Source organism: Brienomyrus brachyistius, unplaced genomic scaffold (assembly GCF_023856365.1).
Source record: "Brienomyrus brachyistius isolate T26 unplaced genomic scaffold, BBRACH_0.4 scaffold68, whole genome shotgun sequence".
Taxonomy (NCBI): domain Eukaryota; kingdom Metazoa; phylum Chordata; class Actinopteri; order Osteoglossiformes; family Mormyridae; genus Brienomyrus; species Brienomyrus brachyistius.
This window is the reverse complement of record NW_026042343.1, coordinates 1,495,741-1,520,828: the sequence shown is the minus strand read 5'-3', so window position 1 is coordinate 1,520,828 and position 25,088 is coordinate 1,495,741. Positions and strand designations below refer to the sequence as shown.

Sequence of the window (25,088 nt, the reverse complement as noted above, 5' to 3'; positions counted from 1 at the left end):
CTACTAAACCCAGTCGCCTGACAGCCGTAAATGTTTATAACGAAGCCGATTGTACACTCTTCATTATTTGAGTCACTCAAGACTCCTATGCTGCTACACTCAGTGGATCGTGATGGTGGCAATTAAAATAAGGAGAATCTGCTGAAACTTCAGCCTGATTTTAGTGATCTACTACTTCAGGAAAGTAAGGAATAGGCCCAAGAGCTTTGCGTGGACTGTATTTTCTTGAAATCAAAGATGTTATGTACTCACAGACTTTGCGTCGGAGGCTCCTGTATTATACAATCAATCAGCGGGTGCTACTGTATGTACATGACAGTGTTTGGCAGGAGCAGGCTGAGCTTCTGACGTCAAGCCTCAACAGGAGGAAGTGATACGCTTCTGAGGATCTCTTCCCTCTATGATCGCCTTCAGCGGAAAAAAGGCAAGAACCACAATGCAGCAGGTCTCTTACAGTAGAGGTTAAGGCACTGCTGTGATTTGAACCCAGGATCTCCTGTTTACTAGACAGGCACTTTAACCAACTAAGCCACAGTGCCTGAAGACAGGAATATGTAGGGATACCACTGCTTTTATCTGGCAGTTGTTACGCATTTTTACAATTTCAAGACCGTGGCTACGATCCTTGCCAGCCGTTGGAATTGGTCAACACTTGCTGTACGTAACTGCTTCAAATTCTTCCATCCTCATGACATTTTCTCTTCAAGCCACTGCTGTTCACCTCTGTCATGCTCACTGCTGAATGAAGAGGTAGTTGTGTGGCTTCTAGAAAATCTTCATTATCGAACTGTTTTATCGAGCAGCACTATTGTAATGCCTGCATGGCATGAGCAGAGACATGTTGTGCGAGTGCCTAGCTGACGCTTTTGCTCTTTACAGAAAAGGTCTGCCTTTATCATGCATCCAGCAGACAATAAAGGTTGTTCTAGGCAAAAGATTCGCCAACATTAGCAAGGTGCTGCTGGGATTCGGACCCAGGATCTCCTGTTTACGAGACAGGCGCTTTAACCATCTAAGCCACAGCACCCTCCGTTAAGATGCTTGACTCATAGTTCAGGGATTATCCAACTACTAAACCCAGCCGCCTGACAGCCGTAAATGTTTATAACGAAGCCGATTGTACACTCTTCATTATTTGAGTCACTCAAGACTCCTATGCTGCTACACTCAGTGGATCGTGATGGTGGCAATTAAAATAAAGAGAATCTGCTGAAACTTCAGCCAGATTTTAGTGATCTACTACTTCAGGAAAGTAAGGAATAGGCCCAAGAGCTTTGCGTGGACTGTATTTTCTTGAAATCACTGATGTTATGTACTCAGAAACTTTGCGTCGGAGGCTCCTGTATTATACAATCAATCAGCGGGTGCTACTGTATGTACATGACAGTGTTTGGCAGGAGCAGGCTGAGCTTCTGACGTCAAGCCTCAACAGGAGGAAGTGATACGCTTCTGAGGATCTCTTCCCTCTATGATCGCTTTCAGCGGAAAAAAGGCAAGAACCACAATGCAGCAGGTCTCTTACAGTAGAGGTTAAGGCACTGCTGGGATTTGAACCCAGGATCTCCTGTTTACTAGACAGGCACTTTAACCGACTAAGCCACAGCGCCTGAAGACAGGAATATGTAGGGATACCACTGCCTTTATCTGGCAGTTGTTACGCATTTTTACAATTTCAAGACCGTGGCTACGATCCTTGCCAGCCGTTGGAATTGGTCAACACTTGCTGTACGTAACTGCTTCAAATTCTTCCATCCTCATGACATTTTCTCTTCAAGCCACTGCTGTTCACCTCTGTCATGCTCACTGCTGAATGAAGAGGTAGTTGTGTGGCTTCTAGAAAATCTTCATTATCGAACTGTTTTATCGAGCAGCACTATTGTAATGCCTGCATGGCATGAGCAGAGACATGTTGTGCGAGTGCCTAGCTGACGCTTTTGCTCTTTACAGAAAAGGTCTACCTTTATCATGCATCCAGCATACAATAATGGTTGTTCTAGGGAAAAGATTTGCCAATATTTGCAAGGTGCTGCTGGGATTCGGACCCAGGATCTCCTGTTTACGAGACAGGCGCTTTAACCAACTAAGCCACAGCACCCTCTGTTAAGACGCTTGACTCATAGTTCAGGGATTATCCAACTACTAAACCCAGTAGCCTGACAGCCGTAAATGTTTATAACGAAGCCGATAGTACACTCTTCATTATTTGAGTCACTCAAGACTCCTATGCTGCTACACTCAGTGGATCGTGATGGTGGCAATTAAAATAAGGAGAATCTGCTGAAACTTCAGCCAGATTTTAGTGATCTACTACTTCAGGAAAGTAAGGAATAGGCCCAAGAGCTTTGCGTGGACTGTATTTTCTTGAAATCACTGATGTAATGTACTCACAGACTTTGCGTCGGAGGCTCCTGTATTATACAATCAATCAGCGGGTGCTACTGTATGTACATGACAGTGTTTAGCAGGAGCAGGGTGAGCTTCTGACGTCAAGCCTCAACAGGAGGAAGTGATACGCTTCTGAGGATCTCTTCCCTCTATGATCGCCTTCAGCGGAAAAAAGGCAAGAACCACAATGCAGCAGGTCTCTTACAGTAGAGGTTAAGGTACTGCTGGGATTTGAACCCAGGATCTCCTGTTTACTAGACAGGCACTTTAACCAACTAAGCCACAGCGCCAGAAGACAGGAATAGGTAGGGATACCACTGCCTTTATCTGGCAGTTGTTACGCATTTTTACAATTTCAAGACCGTGGCTACGATCCTTGCCAGCCGTTGGAATTGGTCAACACTTGCTCTACGTAACTGCTTCAAATTCTTCCATCCTCATGACATTTTCTCTTCAGGCCACTGCTGTTCACCTCTGTCATGCTCACTCCTGAATGAAGAGGTAGTTGTGTGGCTTCTAGAAAATCTTCATTATCGAACTGTTTTCTCGAGCAGCACTATTGTAATGCCTGCATGGCATGAGCAGAGACATGTTGTGCGAGTGCCTAGCTGACACTTTTGCTCTTTACAGAAAAGGTCTTCCTTTATCATGCATCCAGCAGACAATAAAGGTTGTTCTAGGCAAAAGATTCTCCAACATTTGCAAGGTGCTGCTGGGATTCGGACCCAGGATCTCCTGTTTACGAGACAGGCGCTTTAACCAACTAAGCCACAGCACCCTCCGTTAAGACACTTGACTCATAGTTCAGGGATTATCCAACTACTAAACCCAGTAGCCTGACAGCCGTAAATGTTTATAAAGAAGCCGATTGTACACTCTTCATTATTTGAGTCACTCAAGACTCCTATGCTGCTACACTCAGTGGATCGTGATGGTGGCAATTAAAATAAGGAGAATCTGCTGAAACTTCAGCCTGATTTTAGTGATCTACTACTTCAGGAAAGTAAGGAATAGGCCCAAGAGCTTTGCGTGGACTGTATTTTCTTGAAATCAAAGATGTTATGTACTCACAGACTTTGCGTCGGAGGCTCCTGTATTATACAATCAATCAGCGGGTGCTACTGTATGTACATGACAGTGTTTGGCAGGAGCAGGCTGAGCTTCTGACGTCAAGCCTCAACAGGAGGAAGTGATACGCTTCTGAGGATCTCTTCCCTCTATGATCGCCTTCAGCGGAAAAAAGGCAAGAACCACAATGCAGCAGGTCTCTTACAGTAGAAGTTAAGGCACTGCTGGGATTTGAACCCAGGATCTCCTGTTTACTAGACAGGCACTTTAACCAACTAAGCCACAGCGCCTGAAGACAAGAATATGTAGGGATACCACTGCCTTTATCTGGCAGTTGTTACGCATTTTTACAATTTCAAGACCGTGGCTGCGATCCTTGCCAGCCGTTGGAATTGGTCAACACTTGCTGTACGTAACTGCTTCAAATTCTTCCATCCTCATGACATTTTCTCTTCAAGCCACTGCTGTTCACCTCTGTCATGCTCACTCCTGAATGAAGAGGTAGTTGTGTGGCTTCTAGAAAATCTTCATTATCGAACTGTTTTCTCGAGCAGCACTATTGTAATGCCTGCATGGCATGAGCAGAGACATGTTGTGCGAGTGCCTAGCTGACACTTTTGCTCTTTACATGAAAGGTCTACCTTTATCATGCATCCAGCATACAATAATGGTTGTTCTAGGGAAAAGATTCGCAAGGTGCTGCTGGGATTCGGACCCAGGATCTCCTGTTTACGAGACAGGCGCTTTAACCAACTAACCCACAGCACCCTCTTTTAAGACATTTGACTCATAGTTCAGGGATTATCCAACTACTAAACCCAGTAGCCTGACAGCCGTAAATGTTTATAACGAAGCCGATAGTACACTCTTCATTATTTGAGTCACTCAAGACTCCAATGCTGCTACACTCAGTGGATCGTGATGGTGGCAATTAAAATAAGGAGAATCTGCTGAAACTTCAGCCAGATTTTAGTGATCTACTACTTCAGGAAAGTAAGGAATAGGCCCAAGAGCTTTGCGCGGACTGTATTTTCTTGAAATCACTGATGTAATGTACTCACAGACTTTGCGTCGGAGGCTCCTGTATTATACAATCAATCAGCGGGTGCTACTGTATGTACATGACAGTGTTTAGCAGGAGCAGGGTGAGCTTCTGACGTCAAGCCTCAACAGGAGGAAGTGATACGCTTCTGAGGATCTCTTCCCTCTATGATCGCCTTCAGCGGAAAAAAGGCAAGAACCACAATGCAGCAGGTCTCTTACAGTAGAGGTTAAGGCATTGCTGGGATTTGAACCCAGGATCTCCTGTTTACTAGACAGGCACTTTAACCAACTAAGCCACAGCGCCTGAAGACAGGAATAGGTAGGGATACCACTGCCTTTATCTGGCAGTTGTTACGCATTTTTACAATTTCAAGACCGTGGCTACGATCCTTGCCAGCCGTTGGAATTGGTCAACACTTGCTCTACGTAACTGCTTCAAATTCTTCCATCCTCATGACATTTTCTCTTCAGGCCACTGCTGTTCACCTCTGTCATGCTCACTCCTGAATGAAGAGGTAGTTGTGTGGCTTCTAGAAAATCTTCATTATCGAACTGTTTTCTCGAGCAGCACTATTGTAATGCCTGCATGGCATGAGCAGAGACATGTTGTGCGAGTGCCTAGCTGACACTTTTGCTCTTTACAGAAAAGGTCTACCTTCATCATGCATCCAGCTGACAAAAAGGTTGTTCTAGGCAAAAGATTTGTCAACATTAACAAGGTGCTGCTGGGATTCGGACCCAGGATCTCCTGTTTACGAGACAGGCGCTTTAACCAACTAAGCCACAGCACCCTCCGTTAAGATGCTTGACTCATAGTTCAGGGATTATCCAACTACTAAACCCAGTCGCCTGACAGCCGTAAATGTTTATAACGAAGCCGATTGTACACTCTTCATTATTTGAGTCACTCAAGACTCCTATGCTGCTACACTCAGTGGATCGTGATGGTGGCAATTAAAATAAGGAGAATCTGCTGAAACTTCAGCCTGATTTTAGTGATCTACTACTTCAGGAAAGTAAGGAATAGGCCCAAGAGCTTTGCGTGGACTGTATTTTCTTGAAATCAAAGATGTTATGTACTCACAGACTTTGCGTCGGAGGCTCCTGTATTATACAATCAATCAGCGGGTGCTACTGTATGTACATGACAGTGTTTGGCAGGAGCAGGCTGAGCTTCTGACGTCAAGCCTCAACAGGAGGAAGTGATACGCTTCTGAGGATCTCTTCCCTCTATGATCGCCTTCAGCGGAAAAAAGGCAAGAACCACAATGCAGCAGGTCTCTTACAGTTGAAGTTAAGGCACTGCTGGGATTTGAACCCAGGATCTCCTGTTTACTAGACAGGCACTTTAACCAACTAAGCCACAGCGCCAGAAGACAAGAATATGTAGGGATACCACTGCCTTTATCTGGCAGTTGTTACGCATTTTTACAATTTCAAGACCGTAGCTACGATCCTTGCCAGCCGTTGGAATTGTTCAACACTTGCTGTATGTAACTGCTTCAAATTCTTCCATCCTCATGACATTTTCTCTTCAAGCCACTGCTGTTCACCTCTGTCATGCTCACTCCTGAATGAAGAGGTAGTTGTGTGGCTTCTAGAAAATCTTCATTATCGAACTGTTTTCTCGAGCAGCACTATTGTAATGCCTGCATGGCATGAGCAGAGACATGTTGTGCGAGTGCCTAGCTGACACTTTTGCTCTTTACATGAAAGGTCTACCTTTATCATGCATCCAGCATACAATAATGGTTGTTCTAGGGAAAAGATTCGCCAATATTTGCAAGGTGCTGCTGGGATTCGGACCCAGGATCTCCTGTTTACGAGACAGGCGCTTTAACCAACTAAGCCACAGCACCCTCCATTAAGACGCTTGACTCATAGTTCAGGGATTATCCAACTACTAAACCCAGTAGCCTGACAGCCGTAAATGTTTATAACGAAGCCGATAGTACACTCTTCATTATTTGAGTCACTCAAGACTCCTATGCTGCTACACTCAGTGGATCGTGATGGTGGCAATTAAAATAAGGAGAATCTGCTGAAACTTCAGCCAGATTTTAGTGATCTACTACTTCAGGAAAGTAAGGAATAGGCCCAAGAGCTTTGCGTGGACTGTATTTTCTTGAAATCACTGATGTAACGTACTCACAGACTTTGCGTCGGAGGCTCCTGTATTATACAATCAATCAGCGGGTGCTACTGTATGTACATGACAGTGTTTAGCAGGAGCAGGGTGAGCTTCTGACGTCAAGCCTCAACAGGAGGAAGTGATACGCTTCTGAGGATCTCTTCCCTCTATGATCGCCTTCAGCGGAAAAAAGGCAAGAACCACAATGCAGCAGGTCTCTTACAGTAGAGGTTAAGGCACTGCTGGGATTTGAACCCAGAATCTCCTGTTTACTAGACAGGCACTTTAACCAACTAAGCCACAGCGCCAGAAGATACGAATAGGTAGGGATACGACTGCCTTTATCTGGCAGTTGTTACGCATTTTTACAATTTCAAGACCGTGGCTACGATCCTTGCCAGCCGTTGGAATTGGTCAACACTTGCTCTACGTAACTGCTTCAAATTCTTCCATCCTCATGACATTTTCTCTTCAAGCCACTGCTGTTCACCTCTGTCATGCTCATTCCTGAATGAAGAGGTAGTTGTGTGGCTTCTAGAAAATCTTCATTATCGAACTGTTTTCTCGAGCAGCACTATTGTAATGCCTGCATGGCATGAGCAGAGACATGTTGTGCGAGTGCCTAGCTGACACTTTTGCTCTTTACAGAAAATGTCTACCTTTATCATGCATCCAGCAGACAATAAAGGTTGTTCTAGGCAAAAGATTTGTCAACATTTGCAAGGTGCTGCTGGGATTCGGACCCAGGATCTCCTGTTTACGAAACAGGCGCTTTAACCAACTAAGCCACAGCACCCTCCGTTAAGACACTTGACTCATAGTTCAGGGATTATCCAACTACTAAACCCAGTCGTCTGACAGCCGTAAATGTTTATAACGAAGCCGATAGTACACTCTTCATTATTTGAGTCACTCAAGACTCCTATGCTGCTACACTCAGTGGATCGTGATGGTGGCAATTAAAATAAGGAGAATCTGCTGAAACTTCAGCCTGATTTTAGTGATTTACTACTTCAGGAAAGTAAGGAATAGACCCAAGAGCTTTGCGTGGACTGTATTTTCTTGAAATCACTGATGTAATGTACTCACAGACTTTGCTTCGGAGGCTCCTGTATTATACAAACAAACAGCGGGTGCTACTGTATGTACATGACAGTGTTTGGCAGGAGCAGGCTGAGCTTCTGACGTCAAGCCTCAACAGGAGGAAGTGATACGCTTCTGAGGATCTCTTCCCTCTATGATCGCCTTCAGCGGAAAAAAGGCAAGAACCACAATGCAGCAGGTCTCTCACAGTAGAGGTTAAGGCACTGCTGGGATTCGAACCCAGGATCTCCTGTTTACTAGACAGGCACTTTAACCAACTAAGCCACAGCGCCTGAAGACAAGAATATGTAGGGATACCACTGCCTTTATCTGGCAGTTGTTACGCATTTTTACAATTTCAAGACCGTGGCTACGATCCTTGCCAGCCGTTGGAATTGGTCAAAACTTGCTGTACGTAACTGCTTCAAATTCTTCCATCCTCATGACATTTTCTCTTCAAGCCACTGCTGTTCACCTCTGTCATGCTCACTCCTGAATGAAGAGGTAGTTGTGTGGCTTCTAGAAAATCTTCATTATCGAACTGTTTTCTCGAGCAGCACTATTGTAATGCCTGCATGGCATGAGCAGAGACATGTTGTGCGAGTGCCTAGCTGACACTTTTGCTCTTTACAGAAAAGGTCTACCTTTATCATGCATCCAGCAGACAATAAAGGTTGTTCTAGGCAAAAGATTTGTCAACATTTGCAAGGTGCTGCTGGGATTCGGACCCAGGATCTCCTGTTTACGAGACAGGCGCTTTAACCAACTAAGCCACAGCACCCTCCGTTAAGATGCTTGACTCATAGTTCAGGGATTATCCAACTACTAAACCCAGTCGCCTGACAGCCGTAAATGTTTATAACGAAGCCGATTGTACACTCTTCATTATTTGAGTCACTCAAGACTCCTATGCTGCTACACTCAGTGGATCGTGATGGTGGCAATTAAAATAAGGAGAATCTGCTGAAACTTCAGCCTGATTTTAGTGATCTACTACTTCAGGAAAGTAAGGAATAGGCCCAAGAGCTTTGCGTGGACTGTATTTTCTTGAAATCAAAGATGTTATGTACTCACAGACTTTGCGCCGGAGGCTCCTGTATTATACAATCAATCAGCGGGTGCTACTGTATGTACATGACAGTGTTTGGCAGGAGCAGGCTGAGCTTCTGACGTCAAGCCTCAACAGGAGGAAGTGATACGCTTCTGAGGATCTCTTCCCTCTATGATCGCCTTCAGCGGAAAAAAGGCAAGAACCACAATGCAGCAGGTCTCTCACAGTAGAGGTTAAGGCACTGCTGGGATTCGAACCCAGGATCTCCTGTTTACTAGACAGGCACTTTAACCAACTAGGCCACAGTGCCTGAAGACAAGAATATGTAGGGATACCACTGCCTTTATCTGGCAGTTGTTACGCATTTTTACAATTTCAAGACCGTGGCTACGATCCTTGCCAGCCGTTGGAATTGGTCAACACTTGCTGTACGTAACTGCTTCAAATTCTTCCATCCTCATGACATTTTCTCTTCAAGCCACTGCTGTTCACCTCTGTCATGCTCACTCCTGAATGAAGAGGTAGTTGTGTGGCTTCTAGAAAATCTTCATTATCGAACTGTTTTCTCGAGCAGCACTATTGTAATGCCTGCATGGCATGAGCAGAGACATGTTGTGCGAGTGCCTAGCTGACACTTTTGCTCTTTACAGAAAAGGTCTACCTTTATCATGCATCCAGCAGACAATAAAGGTTGTTCTAGGCAAAAGATTTGTCAACATTTGCAAGGTGCTGCTGGGATTCGGACCCAGGATCTCCTGTTTACGAGACAGGCGCTTTAACCAACTAAGCCACAGCACCCTCCGTTAAGATGCTTGACTCATAGTTCAGGGATTATCCAACTACTAAACCCAGTCGCCTGACAGCCGTAAATGTTTATAACGAAGCCGATTGTACACTCTTCATTATTTGAGTCACTCAAGACTCCTATGCTGCTACACTCAGTGGATCGTGATGGTGGCAATTAAAATAAGGAGAATCTGCTGAAACTTCAGCCTGATTTTAGTGATCTACTACTTCAGGAAAGTAAGGAATAGGCCCAAGAGCTTTGCGTGGACTGTATTTTCTTGAAATCAAAGATGTTATGTACTCACAGACTTTGCGCCGGAGGCTCCTGTATTATACAATCAATCAGCGGGTGCTACTGTATGTACATGACAGTGTTTGGCAGGAGCAGGCTGAGCTTCTGACGTCAAGCCTCAACAGGAGGAAGTGATACGCTTCTGAGGATCTCTTCCCTCTATGATCGCCTTCAGCGGAAAAAAGGCAAGAACCACAATGCAGCAGGTCTCTCACAGTAGAGGTTAAGGCACTGCTGGGATTCGAACCCAGGATCTCCTGTTTACTAGACAGGCACTTTAACCAACTAAGCCACAGCGCCTGAAGACAAGAATATGTAGGGATACCACTGCCTTTATCTGGCAGTTGTTACGCATTTTTACAATTTCAAGACCGTGGCTACGATCCTTGCCAGCCGTTGGAATTGGTCAACACTTGCTGTACGTAACTGCTTCAAATTCTTCCATCCTCATGACATTTTCTCTTCAAGCCACTGCTGTTCACCTCTGTCATGCTCACTCCTGAATGAAGAGGTAGTTGTGTGGCTTCTAGAAAATCTTCATTATCGAACTGTTTTCTCGAGCAGCACTATTGTAATGCCTGCATGGCATGAGCAGAGACATGTTGTGCGAGTGCCTAGCTGACACTTTTGCTCTTCACAGAAAAGGTCTACCTTTATCATGCATCCAGCAGACAATAAAGGTTGTTCTAGGCAAAAGATTTGTCAACATTTGCAAGGTGCTGCTGGGATTCGGACCCAGGATCTCCTGTTTACGAGACAGGCGCTTTAACCAACTAAGCCACAGCACCCTCCGTTAAGATGCTTGACTCATAGTTCAGGGATTATCCAACTACTAAACCCAGTCGCCTGACAGCCGTAAATGTTTATAACGAAGCCGATTGTACACTCTTCATTATTTGAGTCACTCAAGACTCCTATGCTGCTACACTCAGTGGATCGTGATGGTGGCAATTAAAATAAGGAGAATCTGCTGAAACTTCAGCCTGATTTTAGTGATCTACTACTTCAGGAAAGTAAGGAATAGGCCCAAGAGCTTTGCGTGGACTGTATTTTCTTGAAATCAAAGATGTTATGTACTCACAGACTTTGCGCCGGAGGCTCCTGTATTATACAATCAATCAGCGGGTGCTACTGTATGTACATGACAGTGTTTGGCAGGAGCAGGCTGAGCTTCTGACGTCAAGCCTCAACAGGAGGAAGTGATACGCTTCTGAGGATCTCTTCCCTCTATGATCGCCTTCAGCGGAAAAAAGGCAAGAACCACAATGCAGCAGGTCTCTCACAGTAGAGGTTAAGGCACTGCTGGGATTCGAACCCAGGATCTCCTGTTTACTAGACAGGCACTTTAACCAACTAAGCCACAGCGCCTGAAGACAAGAATATGTAGGGATACCACTGCCTTTATCTGGCAGTTGTTACGCATTTTTACAATTTCAAGACCGTGGCTACGATCCTTGCCAGCCGTTGGAATTGGTCAACACTTGCTGTACGTAACTGCTTCAAATTCTTCCATCCTCATGACATTTTCTCTTCAAGCCACTGCTGTTCACCTCTGTCATGCTCACTCCTGAATGAAGAGGTAGTTGTGTGGCTTCTAGAAAATCTTCATTATCGAACTGTTTTCTCGAGCAGCACTATTGTAATGCCTGCATGGCATGAGCAGAGACATGTTGTGCGAGTGCCTAGCTGACACTTTTGCTCTTCACAGAAAAGGTCTACCTTTATCATGCATCCAGCAGACAATAAAGGTTGTTCTAGGCAAAAGATTTGTCAACATTTGCAAGGTGCTGCTGGGATTCGGACCCAGGATCTCCTGTTTACGAGACAGGCGCTTTAACCAACTAAGCCACAGCACCCTCCGTTAAGATGCTTGACTCATAGTTCAGGGATTATCCAACTACTAAACCCAGTCGCCTGACAGCCGTAAATGTTTATAACGAAGCCGATTGTACACTCTTCATTATTTGAGTCACTCAAGACTCCTATGCTGCTACACTCAGTGGATCGTGATGGTGGCAATTAAAATAAGGAGAATCTGCTGAAACTTCAGCCTGATTTTAGTGATCTACTACTTCAGGAAAGTAAGGAATAGGCCCAAGAGCTTTGCGTGGACTGTATTTTCTTGAAATCAAAGATGTTATGTACTCACAGACTTTGCGCCGGAGGCTCCTGTATTATACAATCAATCAGCGGGTGCTACTGTATGTACATGACAGTGTTTGGCAGGAGCAGGCTGAGCTTCTGACGTCAAGCCTCAACAGGAGGAAGTGATACGCTTCTGAGGATCTCTTCCCTCTATGATCGCCTTCAGCGGAAAAAAGGCAAGAACCACAATGCAGCAGGTCTCTCACAGTAGAGGTTAAGGCACTGCTGGGATTCGAACCCAGGATCTCCTGTTTACTAGACAGGCACTTTAACCAACTAAGCCACAGCGCCTGAAGACAAGAATATGTAGGGATACCACTGCCTTTATCTGGCAGTTGTTACGCATTTTTACAATTTCAAGACCGTGGCTACGATCCTTGCCAGCCGTTGGAATTGGTCAACACTTGCTGTACGTAACTGCTTCAAATTCTTCCATCCTCATGACATTTTCTCTTCAAGCCACTGCTGTTCACCTCTGTCATGCTCACTCCTGAATGAAGAGGTAGTTGTGTGGCTTCTAGAAAATCTTCATTATCGAACTGTTTTCTCGAGCAGCACTATTGTAATGCCTGCATGGCATGAGCAGAGACATGTTGTGCGAGTGCCTAGCTGACACTTTTGCTCTTCACAGAAAAGGTCTACCTTTATCATGCATCCAGCAGACAATAAAGGTTGTTCTAGGCAAAAGATTTGTCAACATTTGCAAGGTGCTGCTGGGATTCGGACCCAGGATCTCCTGTTTACGAGACAGGCGCTTTAACCAACTAAGTCACAGCACCCTCCGTTAAGATGCTTGACTCATAGTTCAGGGATTATCCAACTACTAAACCCAGTCGCCTGACAGCCGTAAATGTTTATAACGAAGCCAATTGTACACTCTTCATTATTTGAGTCACTCAAGACTCCTATGCTGCTACACTCAGTGGATCGTGATGGTGGCAATTAAAATAAGGAGAATCTGCTGAAACTTCAGCCAGATTTTAGTGATCTACTACTTCAGGAAAGTAAGGAAAAGGCCCAAGAGCTTTGCGTGGACTGTATTTTCTTGAAATCCCTGATGTAATGTACTCACAGACTTTGCGTCGGAGGCTCCTGTATTATACAATCAATCAGCGGGTGCTACTGTATGTACATGACAGTGTTTAGGAGGAGCAGGCTGAGCTTCTGACGTCAAGCCTCAACAGGAGGAAGTGATACGCTTCTGAGGATCTCTTCCCTCTATGATCGCCTTCAGCGGAAAAAAGGCAAGAACCACAATGCAGCAGGTCTCTTACAGTAGAAGTTAAGGCACTGCTGGGATTTGAACCCAGGATCTCCTGTTTACTAGACAGGCACTTTAACCAACTAAGCCACAGCACCTGAAGACAGGAACATGTAGGGATACCACTGCCTTTATCTGGCAGTTGTTGCGCATTTTTACAATTTCAAGACCGTGGCTACGATCCTTGCCAGCCGTTGGAATTGGTCAACACTTGCTCTACGTAACTGCTTCAAATTCTTCCATCCTCATGACATTTTCTCTTCAGGCCACTGCTGTTCACCTCTGTCATGCTCACTGCTGAATGAAGAGGTAGTTGTGTGGCTTCTAGAAAATCTTCATTATCGAACTGTTTTCTCGAGCAGCACTATTGTAATGCCTGCATGGCATGAGCAGAGACATGTTGTGCAAGTGCCTAGCTGACACTTTTGCTCTTTACAGAAAAGGTCTACCTTTATCATGCATCCAGCTGACAAAAAGGTTGTTCTAGGCAAAAGATTTGTCAACATTAACAAGGTGCTGCTGGGATTCGGACCCAGGATCTCTTGTTTACAAGACCGGCGCTTTAACCAACTAAGCCACAGCACCCTCCGTTAAGACTTTTGACTCATAGTTCAGGGATTATCCAACTACTAAACCCAGTAGCCTGACAGCCGTAAATGTTTATAACGAAGCCGATTGTACACTCTTCACTATTTGAGTCACTCAAGACTCCTATGCTGCTACACTCAGTGGATCGTGATGGTGGCAATTAAAATAAGGAGAATCTGCTGAAACTTCAGCCAGATTTTAGTGATCTACTACTTCAGGAAAGTAAGGAATAGGCCCAAGAGATTTGCGTGGACTGTATTTTCTTGAAATCAAAGATGTTATGTACTCACAGACTTTGCGTCGGAGGCTCCTGTATTATACAATCAATCAGCGGGTGCTACTGTATGTACATGACAGTGTTTGGCAGGAGCAGGCTGAGCTTCTGACGTCAAGCCTCAACAGGAGGAAGTGATACGCTTCTGAGGATCTCTTCCCTCTATGATCGCCTTCAGTGGAAAAAAGGCAAGAACCACAATGCAGCAGGTGTCTCACAGTAGAGGTTAAGGCACTGCTGGGATTTGAACCCAGGATCTCCTGTTTACTAGACAGGCACTTTAACCAACTAAGCCATAGCGCCTGAAGACAGGAATATGTAGGGATACCACTGCCTTTATCTGGCAGTTGTTACGCATTTTTACAATTTCAAGACCGTGGCTACGATCCTTGCCAGCCGTTGGAATTGGTCAACACTTGCTCTACGTAACTGCTTCAAATTCTTCCATCCTCATGACATTTTCTCTTCAAGCCACTGCTGTTCACCTCTGTCATGCTCACTGCTGAATGAAGAGGTAGTTGTGTGGCTTCTAGAAAATCATCATTATCGAACTGTTTTCTCGAGCAGCACTATTGTAATGCCTGCATGGCATGAGCAGAGACATGTTGTGCGAGTGCCTAGCTGATACTTTTGCTCTTTACAGAAAAGGTCTACATTTATCATGCATCCAGCTGACTAAAAGGTTGTTCTAGGCAAAAAATTTGTCAACATTAACAAGGTGCTGCTGGGATTCGGACCCAGGATCTCTTGTTTACAAGACAGGCGCTTTAACCAACTAAGCCACAGCACCCTCCGTTAAGACACTTGACTCATAGTTCAGGGATTATCCAACTACTAAACCCAGTCGCCTGACAGCCGTAAATGTTTATAACGAAGCCGATTGTACACTCTTCATTATTTGAGTCACTCAAGACTCCTATGCTGCTACACTCAGTGGATCGTGATGGTGGCAATTAAAATAAAGAGAATCTGCTGAAACTTCAGCCAATTTTTAGTGATCTACTACTTCAGGAAAGTAAGGAATAGGCCCAAGAGCTTTGCGTGGACTGTATTTTCTTGAAATCACTGATGTTATGTACTCACAAACTTTGCGTTGGAGGCTCCTGTATTATACAATCAATCAGCGGGTGCTACTGTATGTACATGACAGTGTTTGGCAGGAGCAGGCTGAGCTTCTGACGTCAAGCCTCAACAGGCGGAAGTGATACGCTTCTGAGAATCTTTTCCCTCTATGATCGCCTTAAGCGGAAAACAGGCAAGAGCCACAATGCAGCAGGTCTCTTACAGTAGAAGTTAAGGCACTGCTGGGATTTGAACCCAGGATCTCCTGTTTACTAGACAGGCACTTTAACCAACTAAGCCACAGTGCCTGAAGACAGGAACATGTAGGGATACCACTGCCTTTATCTGGCAGTTGTTACGCATTTTTACAATTTCAAGAACGTGGCAACGATCCTTGCCAGCCGTTGGAATTGGTCAACACTTGCTCTACATAACTGCTTCAAATTCTTCCATCCTCATGACATTTTCTCTTCAAGCCACTTCTGTTCACCTCTGTCATGCTCACTGCTGAATGAAGAGGTAGTTGTGTGGCTTCTAGAAAATCTTCATTATCGAACTGTTTTATCGAGCAGCACTATTGTAATGCCTGCATGGCATGAGCAGAGACATGTTGTGCGAGTGCCTAGCTGACACTTTTGCTCTTTACAGAAAAGGTCTATATTTATCATGCATCCAGCTGACAAAAAGGTTGTTCTAGGCAAAAGATTTGTCAACATTAACAAGGTGCTGCTGGGATTCGGACCCAGGATCTCCTGTTTACAAGACAGGCGCTTTAACCAACTAAGCCACAGCACCCTCCGTTACGACTTGTGACTCATAGTTCCGGGATTATCCAACTACTAAACCCAGTAGCCTGACAGCCGTAAATGTTTATAACGAAGCCGATTGTACACTCTTCATTATTTGAGTCACTCAAGACTCCTATGCTGCTACACTCAGTGGATCGTGATGGTGGCAATTAAAATAAGGAGAATCTGCTGAAACTTCAGCCAGATTTTAGTGATCTACTACTTCAGGAAAGTAAGGAATAGGCCCAAGAGCTTTGCGTGGACTGTATTTTCTTGAAATCACTGATGTAATGTACTCACAGACTTTGCGTCGGAGGCTCCTGTATTATACAATTAATCAGCGGGTGCTACTGTATGTACATGACAGTGTTTGGCAGGAGCAGGCTGAGCTCCTGACGTCAAGCCTCAACAGGAGGAAGTGATACGCTTCTGAGGATCTCTTCCCTCTATGATCGCCTTCAGCGGAAAAAAGGCAAGAACCACAATGCAGCAGGTCTCTTACAGTAGAGGTTAAGGCACTGCTGTGATTTGAACTCAGGATCTCCTGTTTACTAGACAGGCACTTTAACCAACTAAGCCACAGCGCCTGAAGACAGGAATATGTAGGGATACCACTGCCTTTATCTGGCAGTTGTTACGCATTTTTACAATTTCAAGACCGTGGCTACGATCCTTGCCAGCCGTTGGAATTGGTCAACACTTGCTGTACGTAACTGCTTCAAATTCTTCCATCCTCATGACATTTTCTCTTCAAGCCACTGCTGTTCACCTCTGTCATGCTCACTGCTGAATGAAGAGGTAGTTGTGTGGCTTCTAGAAAATCATCATTATCGAACTGTTTTCTCGAGCAGCACTATTGTAATGCCTGCATGGCATGAGCAGAGACATGTTGTGCGAGTGCCTAGCTGATACTTTTGCTCTTTACAGAAAAGGTCTACATTTATCATGCATCCAGCTGACAAAAAGGTTGTTCTAGGCAAAAAATTTGTCAACATTAACAAGGTGCTGCTGGGATTCGGACCCAGGATCTCTTGTTTACAAGACCGGCGCTTTAACCAACGAAGCCACAGCACCCTCCGTTAAGACTTTTGACTCATAGTTCAGGGATTATCCAACTACTAAACCCAGTAGCCTGACAGCCGTAAATGTTTATAACGAAGCCGATTGTACACTCTTCACTATTTGAGTCACTCAAGACTCCTATGCTGCTACACTCAGTGGATCGTGATGGTGGCAATTAAAATAAGGAGAATCTGCTGAAACTTCAGCCAGATTTTAGTGATCTACTACTTTAGGAAAGTAAGGAAATAGCCCAAGAGCTTTGCGTGGACTGTATTTTCTTGAAATCACTGATGTTATGTACTCATAAACTTTGCATTGGAGGCTCCTGTATTATACAATCAATCAGCGGGTGCTACTGTATGTACATGACAGTGTTTGGCAGGAGCAGGCTGAGCTTCTGACGTCAAGCCTCAACAGGCGGAAGTGATACGCTTCTGAGAATCTTTTCCCTCTATGATCGCCTTAAGCGGAAAACAGGCAAGAGCCACAATGCAGCAGGTCTCTTACAGTAGAAGTTAAGGCACTGCTGGGATTTGAACCCAGGATCTCCTGTTTACTAGACAGGCACTTTAACCAACTAAGCCACAGTGCCTGAAGACAGGAACATGTAGGGATACCACTGCCTTTATCTGGCAGTTGTTACGCATTTTTACAATTTCAAGAACGTGGCAACGATCCTTGCCAGCCGTTGGAATTGGTCAACACTTGCTCTACATAACTGCTTCAAATTCTTCCATCCTCATGACATTTTCTCTTCAAGCCACTTCTGTTCACCTCTGTCATGCTCACTGCTGAATGAAGAGGTAGTTGTGTGGCTTCTAGAAAATCTTCATTATCGAACTGTTTTATCGAGCAGCACTATTGTAATGCCTGCATGGCATGAGCAGAGACATGTTGTGCGAGTGCCTAGCTGACACTTTTGCTCTTTACAGAAAAGGTCTATATTTATCATGCATCCAGCTGACAAAAAGGTTGTTCTAGGCAAAAGATTTGTCAACATTAACAAGGTGCTGCTGGGATTCGGACCCAGGATCTCCTGTTTACAAGACAGGCGCTTTAACCAACTAAGCCACAGCACCCTCCGTTACGACTTGTGACTCATAGTTCCGGGATTATCCAACTACTAAACCCAGTAGCCTGACAGCCGTAAATGTTTATAACGAAGCCGATTGTACACTCTTCATTATTTGAGTCACTCAAGACTCCTATGCTGCTACACTCAGTGGATCGTGATGGTGGCAATTAAAATAAGAAGAATCTGCTGAAACTTCAGCCAGATTTTAGTGATCTACTACTTCAGGAAAGTAAGGAATAGGCCCAAGAGCTTTGCGTGGACTGTATTTTCTTGAAATCACTGATGTAATGTACTCACAGACTTTGCGTCGGAGGCTCCTGTATTATACAATTAATCAGCGGGTGCTACTGTATGTACATGACAGTGTTTGGCAGGAGCAGGCTGAGCTCCTGACGTCAAGCCTCAACAGGAGGAAGTGATACGCTTCTGAGGATCTCTTCCCTCTATGATCGCCTTCAGCGGAAAAAAGGCAAGAACCACAATGCAGCAGGTCTCTTACAGTAGAGGTTAAGGCACTGCTGTGATTTGAACTCAGGATCTCCTGTTTACTAGACAGGCACTTTAACCAACTAAGCCACAGCGCCTGAAGACAGGAATATGTAGGGATACCACTGCCTTTATCTGGCAGTTGTTACGCATTTTTACAATTTCAAGACCGTGGCTACGATCCTTGCCAGCCGTTGGAATTGGTCAACACTTGCTGTACGTAACTGCTTCAAATTCTTCCATCCTCATGACATTTTCTCTTCAAGCCACTGCTGTTCACCTCTGTCATGCTCACTGCTGAATGAAGAGGTAGTTGTGTGGCTTCTAGAAAATCATCATTATCGAACTGTTTTCTCGAGCAGCACTATTGTAATGCCTGCATGGCATGAGCAGAGACATGTTGTGCGAGTGCCTAGCTGATACTTTTGCTCTTTACAGAAAAGGTCTACATTTATCATGCATCCAGCTGACAAAAAGGTTGTTCTAGGCAAAAAATTTGTCAACATTAACAAGGTGCTGCTGGGATTCGGACCCAGGATCTCTTGTTTACAAGACCGGCGCTTTAACCAACTAAGCCACAGCACCCTCCGTTAAGACTTTTGACTCATAGTTCAGGGATTATCCAACTACTAAACCCAGTAGCCTGACAGCCGTAAATGTTTATAACGAAGCCGATTGTACACTCTTCACTATTTGAGTCACTCAAGACTCCTAAGCTGCTACACTCAGTGGATCGTGATGGTGGCAATTAAAATAAGGAGAATCTGCTGAAACTTCAGCCAGATTTTAGTGATCTACTACTTCAGGAAAGTAAGGAAATAGCCCAAGAGCTTTGCGTGGACTGTATTTTCTTTAAATCACTGATGTTATGTACTCATAAACTTTGCGTTGGAGGCTCCTGTATTATACAATCAATCAGCGGGTGCTACTGTATGTACATGACAGTGTTTGGCAGGAGCAGGCTGAGCTTCTGACGTCAAGCCTCAACAGGAGGAAGTGATACGCTTCTGAGAATCTCTTCCCTCTATGATCGCCTTCAGCGGAAAGAAGGCAAGAACCACAATGCAGCAGGTCTCTTACAGTAGAGGTTAAGGCACTGCTGGGATTCGAACCCAGGATCTCCTGTTTACTAGACAGGCGCTTTAACCAACTAAGCCACAGCACCCTCCGTTAAGACTTTCGACTCATAGTTCAGGGATTATCCAACTACTAAACCAAGTAGCCTGACAGCCGTAAATGTTTATAACGAAGCCAATTGTACACTCATCATTATTTGAGTCACTCAAGACTCCTATGCTGCTACACTCAGTGGATCGTGATGGTGGCAATCAAAATAAGGAGAATCTGCTGAAACTTCAGCCAGATTTTAGTGATCTACTACTTCACGAAAGTAACGAATGGGCCCAAGAGTTTCGTTGAAACATTTTTTTTCTAGAAATGACTGAAGTAGTGTACTCACAGACCTTGAGTCAGTTGCTCCTGTACTGCAACCAGTCGGCGTGTGACATGCAGAGCTTGACAGCAGAAAATGTTAAGAACCAACCAAACGTTGATTACACAAGGAAAGAGTTCAATCGCTCCCAAGGGAGTCGGGGCATAGAACCTGAATGGGCCATGATCTGGGACTCCATTGCTCATGTGGCAGTACGGAGCTGTGGCCATAAGTTTCTTGGTGCCTGCAGCAATCCTCAAATATCGTTGGTGGACACCAACGATAAAGGAAGCTGTCAGGCTGAAGAAGGAGTCCTTCTGAGCTTAGTTAGCTTGTCTGACTCCTGAAGCTGTTATCGGCAGACCAAGTGGAAAGCAGCTCTGGCGTCTGCTTAAGCTTGGGTATGGGAGGAGTTTGGTGAGACTATGGAGAAGGAGTTTTGGATGGCCTTGAAAAGCTTCTGGCAAACCGTGAGGTGACTGGGGGGGTCTGGGGGGAGAAGGGGGGAAGCAGGACTTTACCCATGCTGCTTTCATAGTGGATAAAGAACTGTTTACTTCAATTGGGGGATATACTGTAGCCAAGCAGTGGAAGGAATATTTTGAGGATCTCTTGAATCCCACTAATGTGCCTTCCTTGAAAGTAGTAGAGCTGGAAGACTCAGAAAGAGACTTGCCCATCTCTAGGGCTGAGGTCACTGAAGTACTCAAAAATCTGGTGGTAAGGCCCCAGGGGTGGATAAGATTCGCCGAGAGTTCTTGAAATTTTTTATGTTGTTTGGCTGTTTTGGCTGACATGCATGGATGTTGGGGACAGCACCTTCGGATTGGTAGACTGGGGTTGTGCTCCCTCTGTAGGATGTGTCCCAACTTCAGAGGGATCTCACTCAGCCTCCCTGGGAAGGTCTATGCTGGGGTAGAGGGTAGGAGGGTCTGTCTGTTGGTTGTGCCTTGGATCCGGGAAGTACAATGCAGATTCCATCCTGGCCGCAAAATATTGGACTACTGGTGGGGGCCTGGTTCAGGGGCCTCAGGATCACGTCTTTACTTTTTGCGGATGACGTGGCCCTCTTGGTGTCGTCGGCTATGGTGTTGAGGCTACGGTGCTTGACCAAAAGAAGATGGATTGCCCTCTCCTGGTGGGGGGATGAGTTGCTGCTCTAAGCGGAGGAGTTTAAGTATCTCAGTGTCTTGTTCACAAGTGAGGGAAGAAGGGAGCGGGAGATCGACAGCCGGCTCGGTGCAGCTTTGGCAGTAATGTGGATGCTGTACCGTTTCGTCATGAAGAGAGAGCTGAGCTGGAAAGCAAAGCTTTCAATTTACCAGTTTATCTATCTTACTACCCTCACCTATGGTCATGACCGAAAAAATGAGATCACAGATATAAACAGACAGAAATGAGTTTCCTTCATAGGGTGTCTGGGCACAGCCTAAGAGATAGAGTGAGAAGCTCAGACATTCAGGAGGGGCTCAAAGTAGATTCGTGCTCCTCCTCATCAAAAGGAGCCACCATCTCCAGCCCGGTAACTGCTCTAGGTCTTTAGCTGCAAGAAAAACAGTCCTACAGGACTGTTCTGGGCAGCAAGCCATGCTTCACTGTAGTAGTGCATCACTGAAGTCCAGCAGACAGTCTTCTTTTGAAGGATTTCAGCTCGCTTAATTGCATTTATATATTGTATTTTTTCTTCAAATCTCTTTAGCTTACCTGACGGCATAGTGGAGATGCATCTTATAGGGAGTTGCCTAGCTTGATTATTGAATTACAAATTTCTCATGAGCATTTTTTTAATATGTCAGAATGTGTCACAATATTGGACATACTGAAGTGGTTCCATCGATTACTTTATCAAAAGTGAATAAGACAGGTATTGGACGCATGTTCCCACATCGATACAGATTGGCTGATGTAATGCTTGGGAGCCATTTGGTGGTAGAAAATACCATGAAGTCATTTTAGTTTGATCAAGGAATGGAAAACCCAGTGACATATTAGCTTCATCTAAAATTGTAATACACATTTTTTTTTCAACTATTTGAACATCCAAGTCATTTTTATTTTTTTATTTATTCAACTTCTAAAACCAAGAAAAAGTAGAAGTGGTTGATTTGATTATTCTACATTCCAAAAAAGCCGCAAAACTGATTGTATTAATGAAACGAGGACATGGAATATTGTCAGAACTTTTCATAGTAATACCATTTTGTTGGGAGCATAATCTAGACTCTTGTTCATCCGAATGAAAGAGCAAATTCTATACTAGAAGGGAGGGATGTGAACAATGGACCCACTCTATTTAAGCTAATACATGGTTTTATATGCCATATATAACATATACCACTTCATTATACATTGATGTTCAAAGGCTGGTCCATCTAACACCAAAACTGGTTTAAAAAATGTGGTGTACTTTAGGATATAACATAATGCCTTTATTGTCCTTGTGCAGGCAGCAAGTACAATAAATAATTTTCTTTTGCAAACAGTCAATGAGTTTCGTTTCAGTATTTTTATTTTCACCAGAATTCTGATGGATCTCCTGTGCACCTCCACATACACATGTTCATCAACTCACATGCTGGTGTTTAACAATGGATGTAGCTGATGGTTTTGACTGGCAAAAGATGATCTGCAAGTGTGGGTGTAACGATACATTCTACTCACGATTCGGTTTGATAGCTGATTCAGGGGTCATGGTTCAATACACTCTTTTCTGAAAAACTAAGATCTCACACTGACTGAAAACAAACTAATATCTCACTATTCTTAATTATTCCTTTTTAGGCACGAACACGTATGAACACACAACATTATGAGAGTAGAGGAAACAGGGGTTGTGTTAAGTGGGGACTTTGATTTTGCTTGTCTGATTGCTGATTGTATTTCTTGTGTTTTGTTGTGCGCCGTGTTTCTTGAGGAAGCGGAACTTAAACATAAACTAGCAAATACAAAAAAAATATGGCATAGTTTCATTTCACTAAGCACATGAAAAAATATTAAACACTTTCAACCAATTCGGATCTAAATTAGTCCCTTAATGGCATCACAGGGGAACCAACAGACAACGCTTCATCAGAACATTGAGTATTGTATTTTAAAAAGTCTTAGGAGATCGCATGAATCTCAGTCTCAGCTGAGCGTGAAGGCAAGATGCACACTCAGCGTCCCGTTCAGGGCTTATGTTTTTGACAGACTACAGTAACGGCCCATACATAAAAAAAAAAAAAAAACGTTTCCATTTAGTAGAAAACGTGTGGCATCGCCTCCTAGGCGTCTGAATGAGTACTTACAATACCAAGGAGTGGGAGCGAGACCAAACTGGGCAATGCTGTTAGCCGCAAAGCCCCAGGAGATACGTCAAAATTGACCTGGATTGCATTTAAAGTGGAATGACAAATGACAACTGACTGAAATAAGACTGAAACTTTGATACTCATTAGCGCAACTTGTATTTATTATGATTACGAAAATTCCCGATATGGCAGATAGCCCTGAATGTCCAGTATACCATAACTTGAGAGCTTCTCTGTTTAACATTACAATTGCATACGTTACTTCTGATATAAAACTAGCTTACATACAGTTTGGTAAATACTCATACTTCATTTTATCTATCATTATATATGCGAAATTTCCGCAATACAAACTTACGGGTGTCTGTCTCATTTGCTCCACTTCGGTCAGAAGGAGATATTGTATAATACGAATGAATGACTACATAGGGACTTTTCCAAATTTTCTGCCCCTCCTATGGATTTTCTTGTGAATCAAAAGCTCCTCCCCATCAGTGTTTGTTGGGATGGGTGGGGGATCCCTCCTGGACTCCCTCTCTCTCCAATACTCCATCCAACCGAGCGGGTAGACTTGGAAAAGAGAAAGGAGTGAGTGAAGGGGACAGATCGAGCAACGTTAAATTCAGAGGCGCTGGTAATATGAGCGCATACTAGACAATACGGATGAGATAATACATTGCGGAGGTTAACATACGTAGTGAATGAACTCAGAAGAAAATGAATCTCAAAAGACGTCTGTCGAAAAGTTTTAAGAAATTTCTCTCATGCGGCGTTGCGCTTCGAGCCTTTGCCAGCACTTTGGCTGTGGTTTTCCTGCCGTGGTGCGCAGCGTTTAACCTAGACGTGAGCACCCCGGCTGTGTACTCCGGACCTAAAGGCAGTTACTTCGGCTATTCCGTGGACTTTTACTTGGCCAATTTATCAAGGTAGGTTTCTGCATAATACGCGTTCTTACATAAAGCCTAGAACTTTGTGAGTGAGAGTATCCGAAAATGCATCAGAAAGGGTATTTCGTTGTTTGGGAATTAATACTACGGCACTAGCAGAGACAGCAGATATCGCCTATTTCTTACATATTACAGCATTTCATTACTCCAGTTTTTTTACTCAAAATAGTTACAAGCCTGTTACAGATGCTGTTCATTTTGCATTACGCAAGCAATCATAGATATCAATATACGGAAATCACTTAATTTATTTTAACATAATTCTGATACCGACTAACCCGTCCAGGGCGATATTCCATAAAATGATGTGTTTGACGTGATTTATGCGATGCATCAATAAATAATTATTTACTATTCAGTTTAATGTAATAAGTCGACCAGCTCTTCCCATTCATTTTGTTGAAATTCACCGTCCAAATTCGCTTTCTCTCCGCTTCTGCACATTTAGCAATCTCAGCACAACGTGCCTCATTTGCAGTTGATTTCTAATGCAGCCCCCAGTACATAAAGACATTATTTCGACATGCTTGTAACTGAAGTCAAACTTATCACTTTATTTTTCGGGGGTAGGGGGTAATGTGTAGTTATCGATTTCGGCAGTGGACGCTAGGGGAACTCGTACTTCTCAGACGTTAATAATAGTAAAATATGCGATGTTTGAACCGACACAGTTTGTATTTTGATCTAAAGTTAAAATAACTAAAATTACCCTTGTGTTTTTATACGAGCTGTAGAACATTAGACGGTGTAATTTGGTGAAGCAGTATTAAAAGGTGGGTGTGGTGTGGATACATTAAAGAACTCTATACAAAATCCAGATGCGTAGCAGTACGTGACG

The 25,088-nt window shown here is 44.1% G+C and overlaps 1 protein-coding gene and 36 non-coding genes across 39 annotated transcripts in view; 1 reads left to right on the top strand and 36 right to left on the bottom strand.

Moving 5' to 3' along the window:
• Nucleotides 1-465: 465 nt before the first annotated feature.
• trnat-agu (transfer RNA threonine (anticodon AGU)) lies at nt 466-539 on the bottom strand. Its single transcript has one exon. It is a non-coding gene; the product is annotated as a tRNA-Thr (tRNA).
• A 414-nt stretch (nt 540-953) lies between these two features.
• trnat-cgu (transfer RNA threonine (anticodon CGU)) lies at nt 954-1,027 on the bottom strand. Its single transcript has one exon. It is a non-coding gene; the product is annotated as a tRNA-Thr (tRNA).
• A 506-nt stretch (nt 1,028-1,533) lies between these two features.
• Nucleotides 1,534-1,607, bottom strand: trnat-agu (transfer RNA threonine (anticodon AGU)). The gene has a single exon. It is a non-coding gene; the product is annotated as a tRNA-Thr (tRNA).
• Nucleotides 1,608-2,021: 414 nt separating this feature from the next.
• Nucleotides 2,022-2,095, bottom strand: trnat-cgu (transfer RNA threonine (anticodon CGU)). Its single transcript has one exon. It is a non-coding gene; the product is annotated as a tRNA-Thr (tRNA).
• A 506-nt stretch (nt 2,096-2,601) lies between these two features.
• On the bottom strand, nt 2,602-2,675 carry trnat-agu (transfer RNA threonine (anticodon AGU)). Its single transcript has one exon. It is a non-coding gene; the product is annotated as a tRNA-Thr (tRNA).
• Nucleotides 2,676-3,089: 414 nt separating this feature from the next.
• trnat-cgu (transfer RNA threonine (anticodon CGU)) lies at nt 3,090-3,163 on the bottom strand. The gene has a single exon. It is a non-coding gene; the product is annotated as a tRNA-Thr (tRNA).
• Nucleotides 3,164-3,669: 506 nt separating this feature from the next.
• Nucleotides 3,670-3,743, bottom strand: trnat-agu (transfer RNA threonine (anticodon AGU)). Its single transcript has one exon. It is a non-coding gene; the product is annotated as a tRNA-Thr (tRNA).
• A 404-nt stretch (nt 3,744-4,147) lies between these two features.
• trnat-cgu (transfer RNA threonine (anticodon CGU)) lies at nt 4,148-4,221 on the bottom strand. Its single transcript has one exon. It is a non-coding gene; the product is annotated as a tRNA-Thr (tRNA).
• Nucleotides 4,222-4,727: 506 nt separating this feature from the next.
• On the bottom strand, nt 4,728-4,801 carry trnat-agu (transfer RNA threonine (anticodon AGU)). Its single transcript has one exon. It is a non-coding gene; the product is annotated as a tRNA-Thr (tRNA).
• Nucleotides 4,802-5,214: 413 nt separating this feature from the next.
• Nucleotides 5,215-5,288, bottom strand: trnat-cgu (transfer RNA threonine (anticodon CGU)). Its single transcript has one exon. It is a non-coding gene; the product is annotated as a tRNA-Thr (tRNA).
• Nucleotides 5,289-5,794: 506 nt separating this feature from the next.
• trnat-agu (transfer RNA threonine (anticodon AGU)) lies at nt 5,795-5,868 on the bottom strand. Its single transcript has one exon. It is a non-coding gene; the product is annotated as a tRNA-Thr (tRNA).
• A 414-nt stretch (nt 5,869-6,282) lies between these two features.
• trnat-cgu (transfer RNA threonine (anticodon CGU)) lies at nt 6,283-6,356 on the bottom strand. Its single transcript has one exon. It is a non-coding gene; the product is annotated as a tRNA-Thr (tRNA).
• Nucleotides 6,357-6,862: 506 nt separating this feature from the next.
• Nucleotides 6,863-6,936, bottom strand: trnat-agu (transfer RNA threonine (anticodon AGU)). Its single transcript has one exon. It is a non-coding gene; the product is annotated as a tRNA-Thr (tRNA).
• A 414-nt stretch (nt 6,937-7,350) lies between these two features.
• Nucleotides 7,351-7,424, bottom strand: trnat-cgu (transfer RNA threonine (anticodon CGU)). Its single transcript has one exon. It is a non-coding gene; the product is annotated as a tRNA-Thr (tRNA).
• A 506-nt stretch (nt 7,425-7,930) lies between these two features.
• Nucleotides 7,931-8,004, bottom strand: trnat-agu (transfer RNA threonine (anticodon AGU)). The gene has a single exon. It is a non-coding gene; the product is annotated as a tRNA-Thr (tRNA).
• Nucleotides 8,005-8,418: 414 nt separating this feature from the next.
• On the bottom strand, nt 8,419-8,492 carry trnat-cgu (transfer RNA threonine (anticodon CGU)). Its single transcript has one exon. It is a non-coding gene; the product is annotated as a tRNA-Thr (tRNA).
• Nucleotides 8,493-8,998: 506 nt separating this feature from the next.
• Nucleotides 8,999-9,072, bottom strand: trnat-agu (transfer RNA threonine (anticodon AGU)). Its single transcript has one exon. It is a non-coding gene; the product is annotated as a tRNA-Thr (tRNA).
• Nucleotides 9,073-9,486: 414 nt separating this feature from the next.
• On the bottom strand, nt 9,487-9,560 carry trnat-cgu (transfer RNA threonine (anticodon CGU)). Its single transcript has one exon. It is a non-coding gene; the product is annotated as a tRNA-Thr (tRNA).
• A 506-nt stretch (nt 9,561-10,066) lies between these two features.
• trnat-agu (transfer RNA threonine (anticodon AGU)) lies at nt 10,067-10,140 on the bottom strand. Its single transcript has one exon. It is a non-coding gene; the product is annotated as a tRNA-Thr (tRNA).
• Nucleotides 10,141-10,554: 414 nt separating this feature from the next.
• On the bottom strand, nt 10,555-10,628 carry trnat-cgu (transfer RNA threonine (anticodon CGU)). The gene has a single exon. It is a non-coding gene; the product is annotated as a tRNA-Thr (tRNA).
• Nucleotides 10,629-11,134: 506 nt separating this feature from the next.
• Nucleotides 11,135-11,208, bottom strand: trnat-agu (transfer RNA threonine (anticodon AGU)). Its single transcript has one exon. It is a non-coding gene; the product is annotated as a tRNA-Thr (tRNA).
• A 414-nt stretch (nt 11,209-11,622) lies between these two features.
• trnat-cgu (transfer RNA threonine (anticodon CGU)) lies at nt 11,623-11,696 on the bottom strand. Its single transcript has one exon. It is a non-coding gene; the product is annotated as a tRNA-Thr (tRNA).
• A 506-nt stretch (nt 11,697-12,202) lies between these two features.
• trnat-agu (transfer RNA threonine (anticodon AGU)) lies at nt 12,203-12,276 on the bottom strand. Its single transcript has one exon. It is a non-coding gene; the product is annotated as a tRNA-Thr (tRNA).
• Nucleotides 12,277-12,690: 414 nt separating this feature from the next.
• trnat-cgu (transfer RNA threonine (anticodon CGU)) lies at nt 12,691-12,764 on the bottom strand. Its single transcript has one exon. It is a non-coding gene; the product is annotated as a tRNA-Thr (tRNA).
• A 506-nt stretch (nt 12,765-13,270) lies between these two features.
• Nucleotides 13,271-13,344, bottom strand: trnat-agu (transfer RNA threonine (anticodon AGU)). Its single transcript has one exon. It is a non-coding gene; the product is annotated as a tRNA-Thr (tRNA).
• Nucleotides 13,345-13,757: 413 nt separating this feature from the next.
• On the bottom strand, nt 13,758-13,831 carry trnat-ugu (transfer RNA threonine (anticodon UGU)). The gene has a single exon. It is a non-coding gene; the product is annotated as a tRNA-Thr (tRNA).
• A 506-nt stretch (nt 13,832-14,337) lies between these two features.
• On the bottom strand, nt 14,338-14,411 carry trnat-agu (transfer RNA threonine (anticodon AGU)). The gene has a single exon. It is a non-coding gene; the product is annotated as a tRNA-Thr (tRNA).
• A 413-nt stretch (nt 14,412-14,824) lies between these two features.
• trnat-ugu (transfer RNA threonine (anticodon UGU)) lies at nt 14,825-14,898 on the bottom strand. Its single transcript has one exon. It is a non-coding gene; the product is annotated as a tRNA-Thr (tRNA).
• Nucleotides 14,899-15,404: 506 nt separating this feature from the next.
• trnat-agu (transfer RNA threonine (anticodon AGU)) lies at nt 15,405-15,478 on the bottom strand. The gene has a single exon. It is a non-coding gene; the product is annotated as a tRNA-Thr (tRNA).
• A 413-nt stretch (nt 15,479-15,891) lies between these two features.
• On the bottom strand, nt 15,892-15,965 carry trnat-ugu (transfer RNA threonine (anticodon UGU)). Its single transcript has one exon. It is a non-coding gene; the product is annotated as a tRNA-Thr (tRNA).
• A 506-nt stretch (nt 15,966-16,471) lies between these two features.
• On the bottom strand, nt 16,472-16,545 carry trnat-agu (transfer RNA threonine (anticodon AGU)). Its single transcript has one exon. It is a non-coding gene; the product is annotated as a tRNA-Thr (tRNA).
• A 993-nt stretch (nt 16,546-17,538) lies between these two features.
• Nucleotides 17,539-17,612, bottom strand: trnat-agu (transfer RNA threonine (anticodon AGU)). The gene has a single exon. It is a non-coding gene; the product is annotated as a tRNA-Thr (tRNA).
• Nucleotides 17,613-18,025: 413 nt separating this feature from the next.
• On the bottom strand, nt 18,026-18,099 carry trnat-ugu (transfer RNA threonine (anticodon UGU)). Its single transcript has one exon. It is a non-coding gene; the product is annotated as a tRNA-Thr (tRNA).
• A 506-nt stretch (nt 18,100-18,605) lies between these two features.
• trnat-agu (transfer RNA threonine (anticodon AGU)) lies at nt 18,606-18,679 on the bottom strand. The gene has a single exon. It is a non-coding gene; the product is annotated as a tRNA-Thr (tRNA).
• A 413-nt stretch (nt 18,680-19,092) lies between these two features.
• trnat-ugu (transfer RNA threonine (anticodon UGU)) lies at nt 19,093-19,166 on the bottom strand. Its single transcript has one exon. It is a non-coding gene; the product is annotated as a tRNA-Thr (tRNA).
• A 506-nt stretch (nt 19,167-19,672) lies between these two features.
• trnat-agu (transfer RNA threonine (anticodon AGU)) lies at nt 19,673-19,746 on the bottom strand. The gene has a single exon. It is a non-coding gene; the product is annotated as a tRNA-Thr (tRNA).
• Nucleotides 19,747-23,856: 4,110 nt separating this feature from the next.
• LOC125725523 (integrin alpha-5-like) overlaps nt 23,857-25,088 on the top strand; it is a 38,167-nt gene continuing 36,935 nt past the window's right edge. For all 3 annotated transcript variants that reach the window (XM_049002494.1, XM_049002495.1, XM_049002493.1), the window contains exon 1: nt 23,857-24,229. In XM_049002494.1, the coding sequence (XP_048858451.1) occupies nt 24,021-24,229 (209 nt within the window). In that variant the 5' untranslated portion in view covers nt 23,857-24,020. The remainder of the gene's footprint in view (nt 24,230-25,088) is intronic.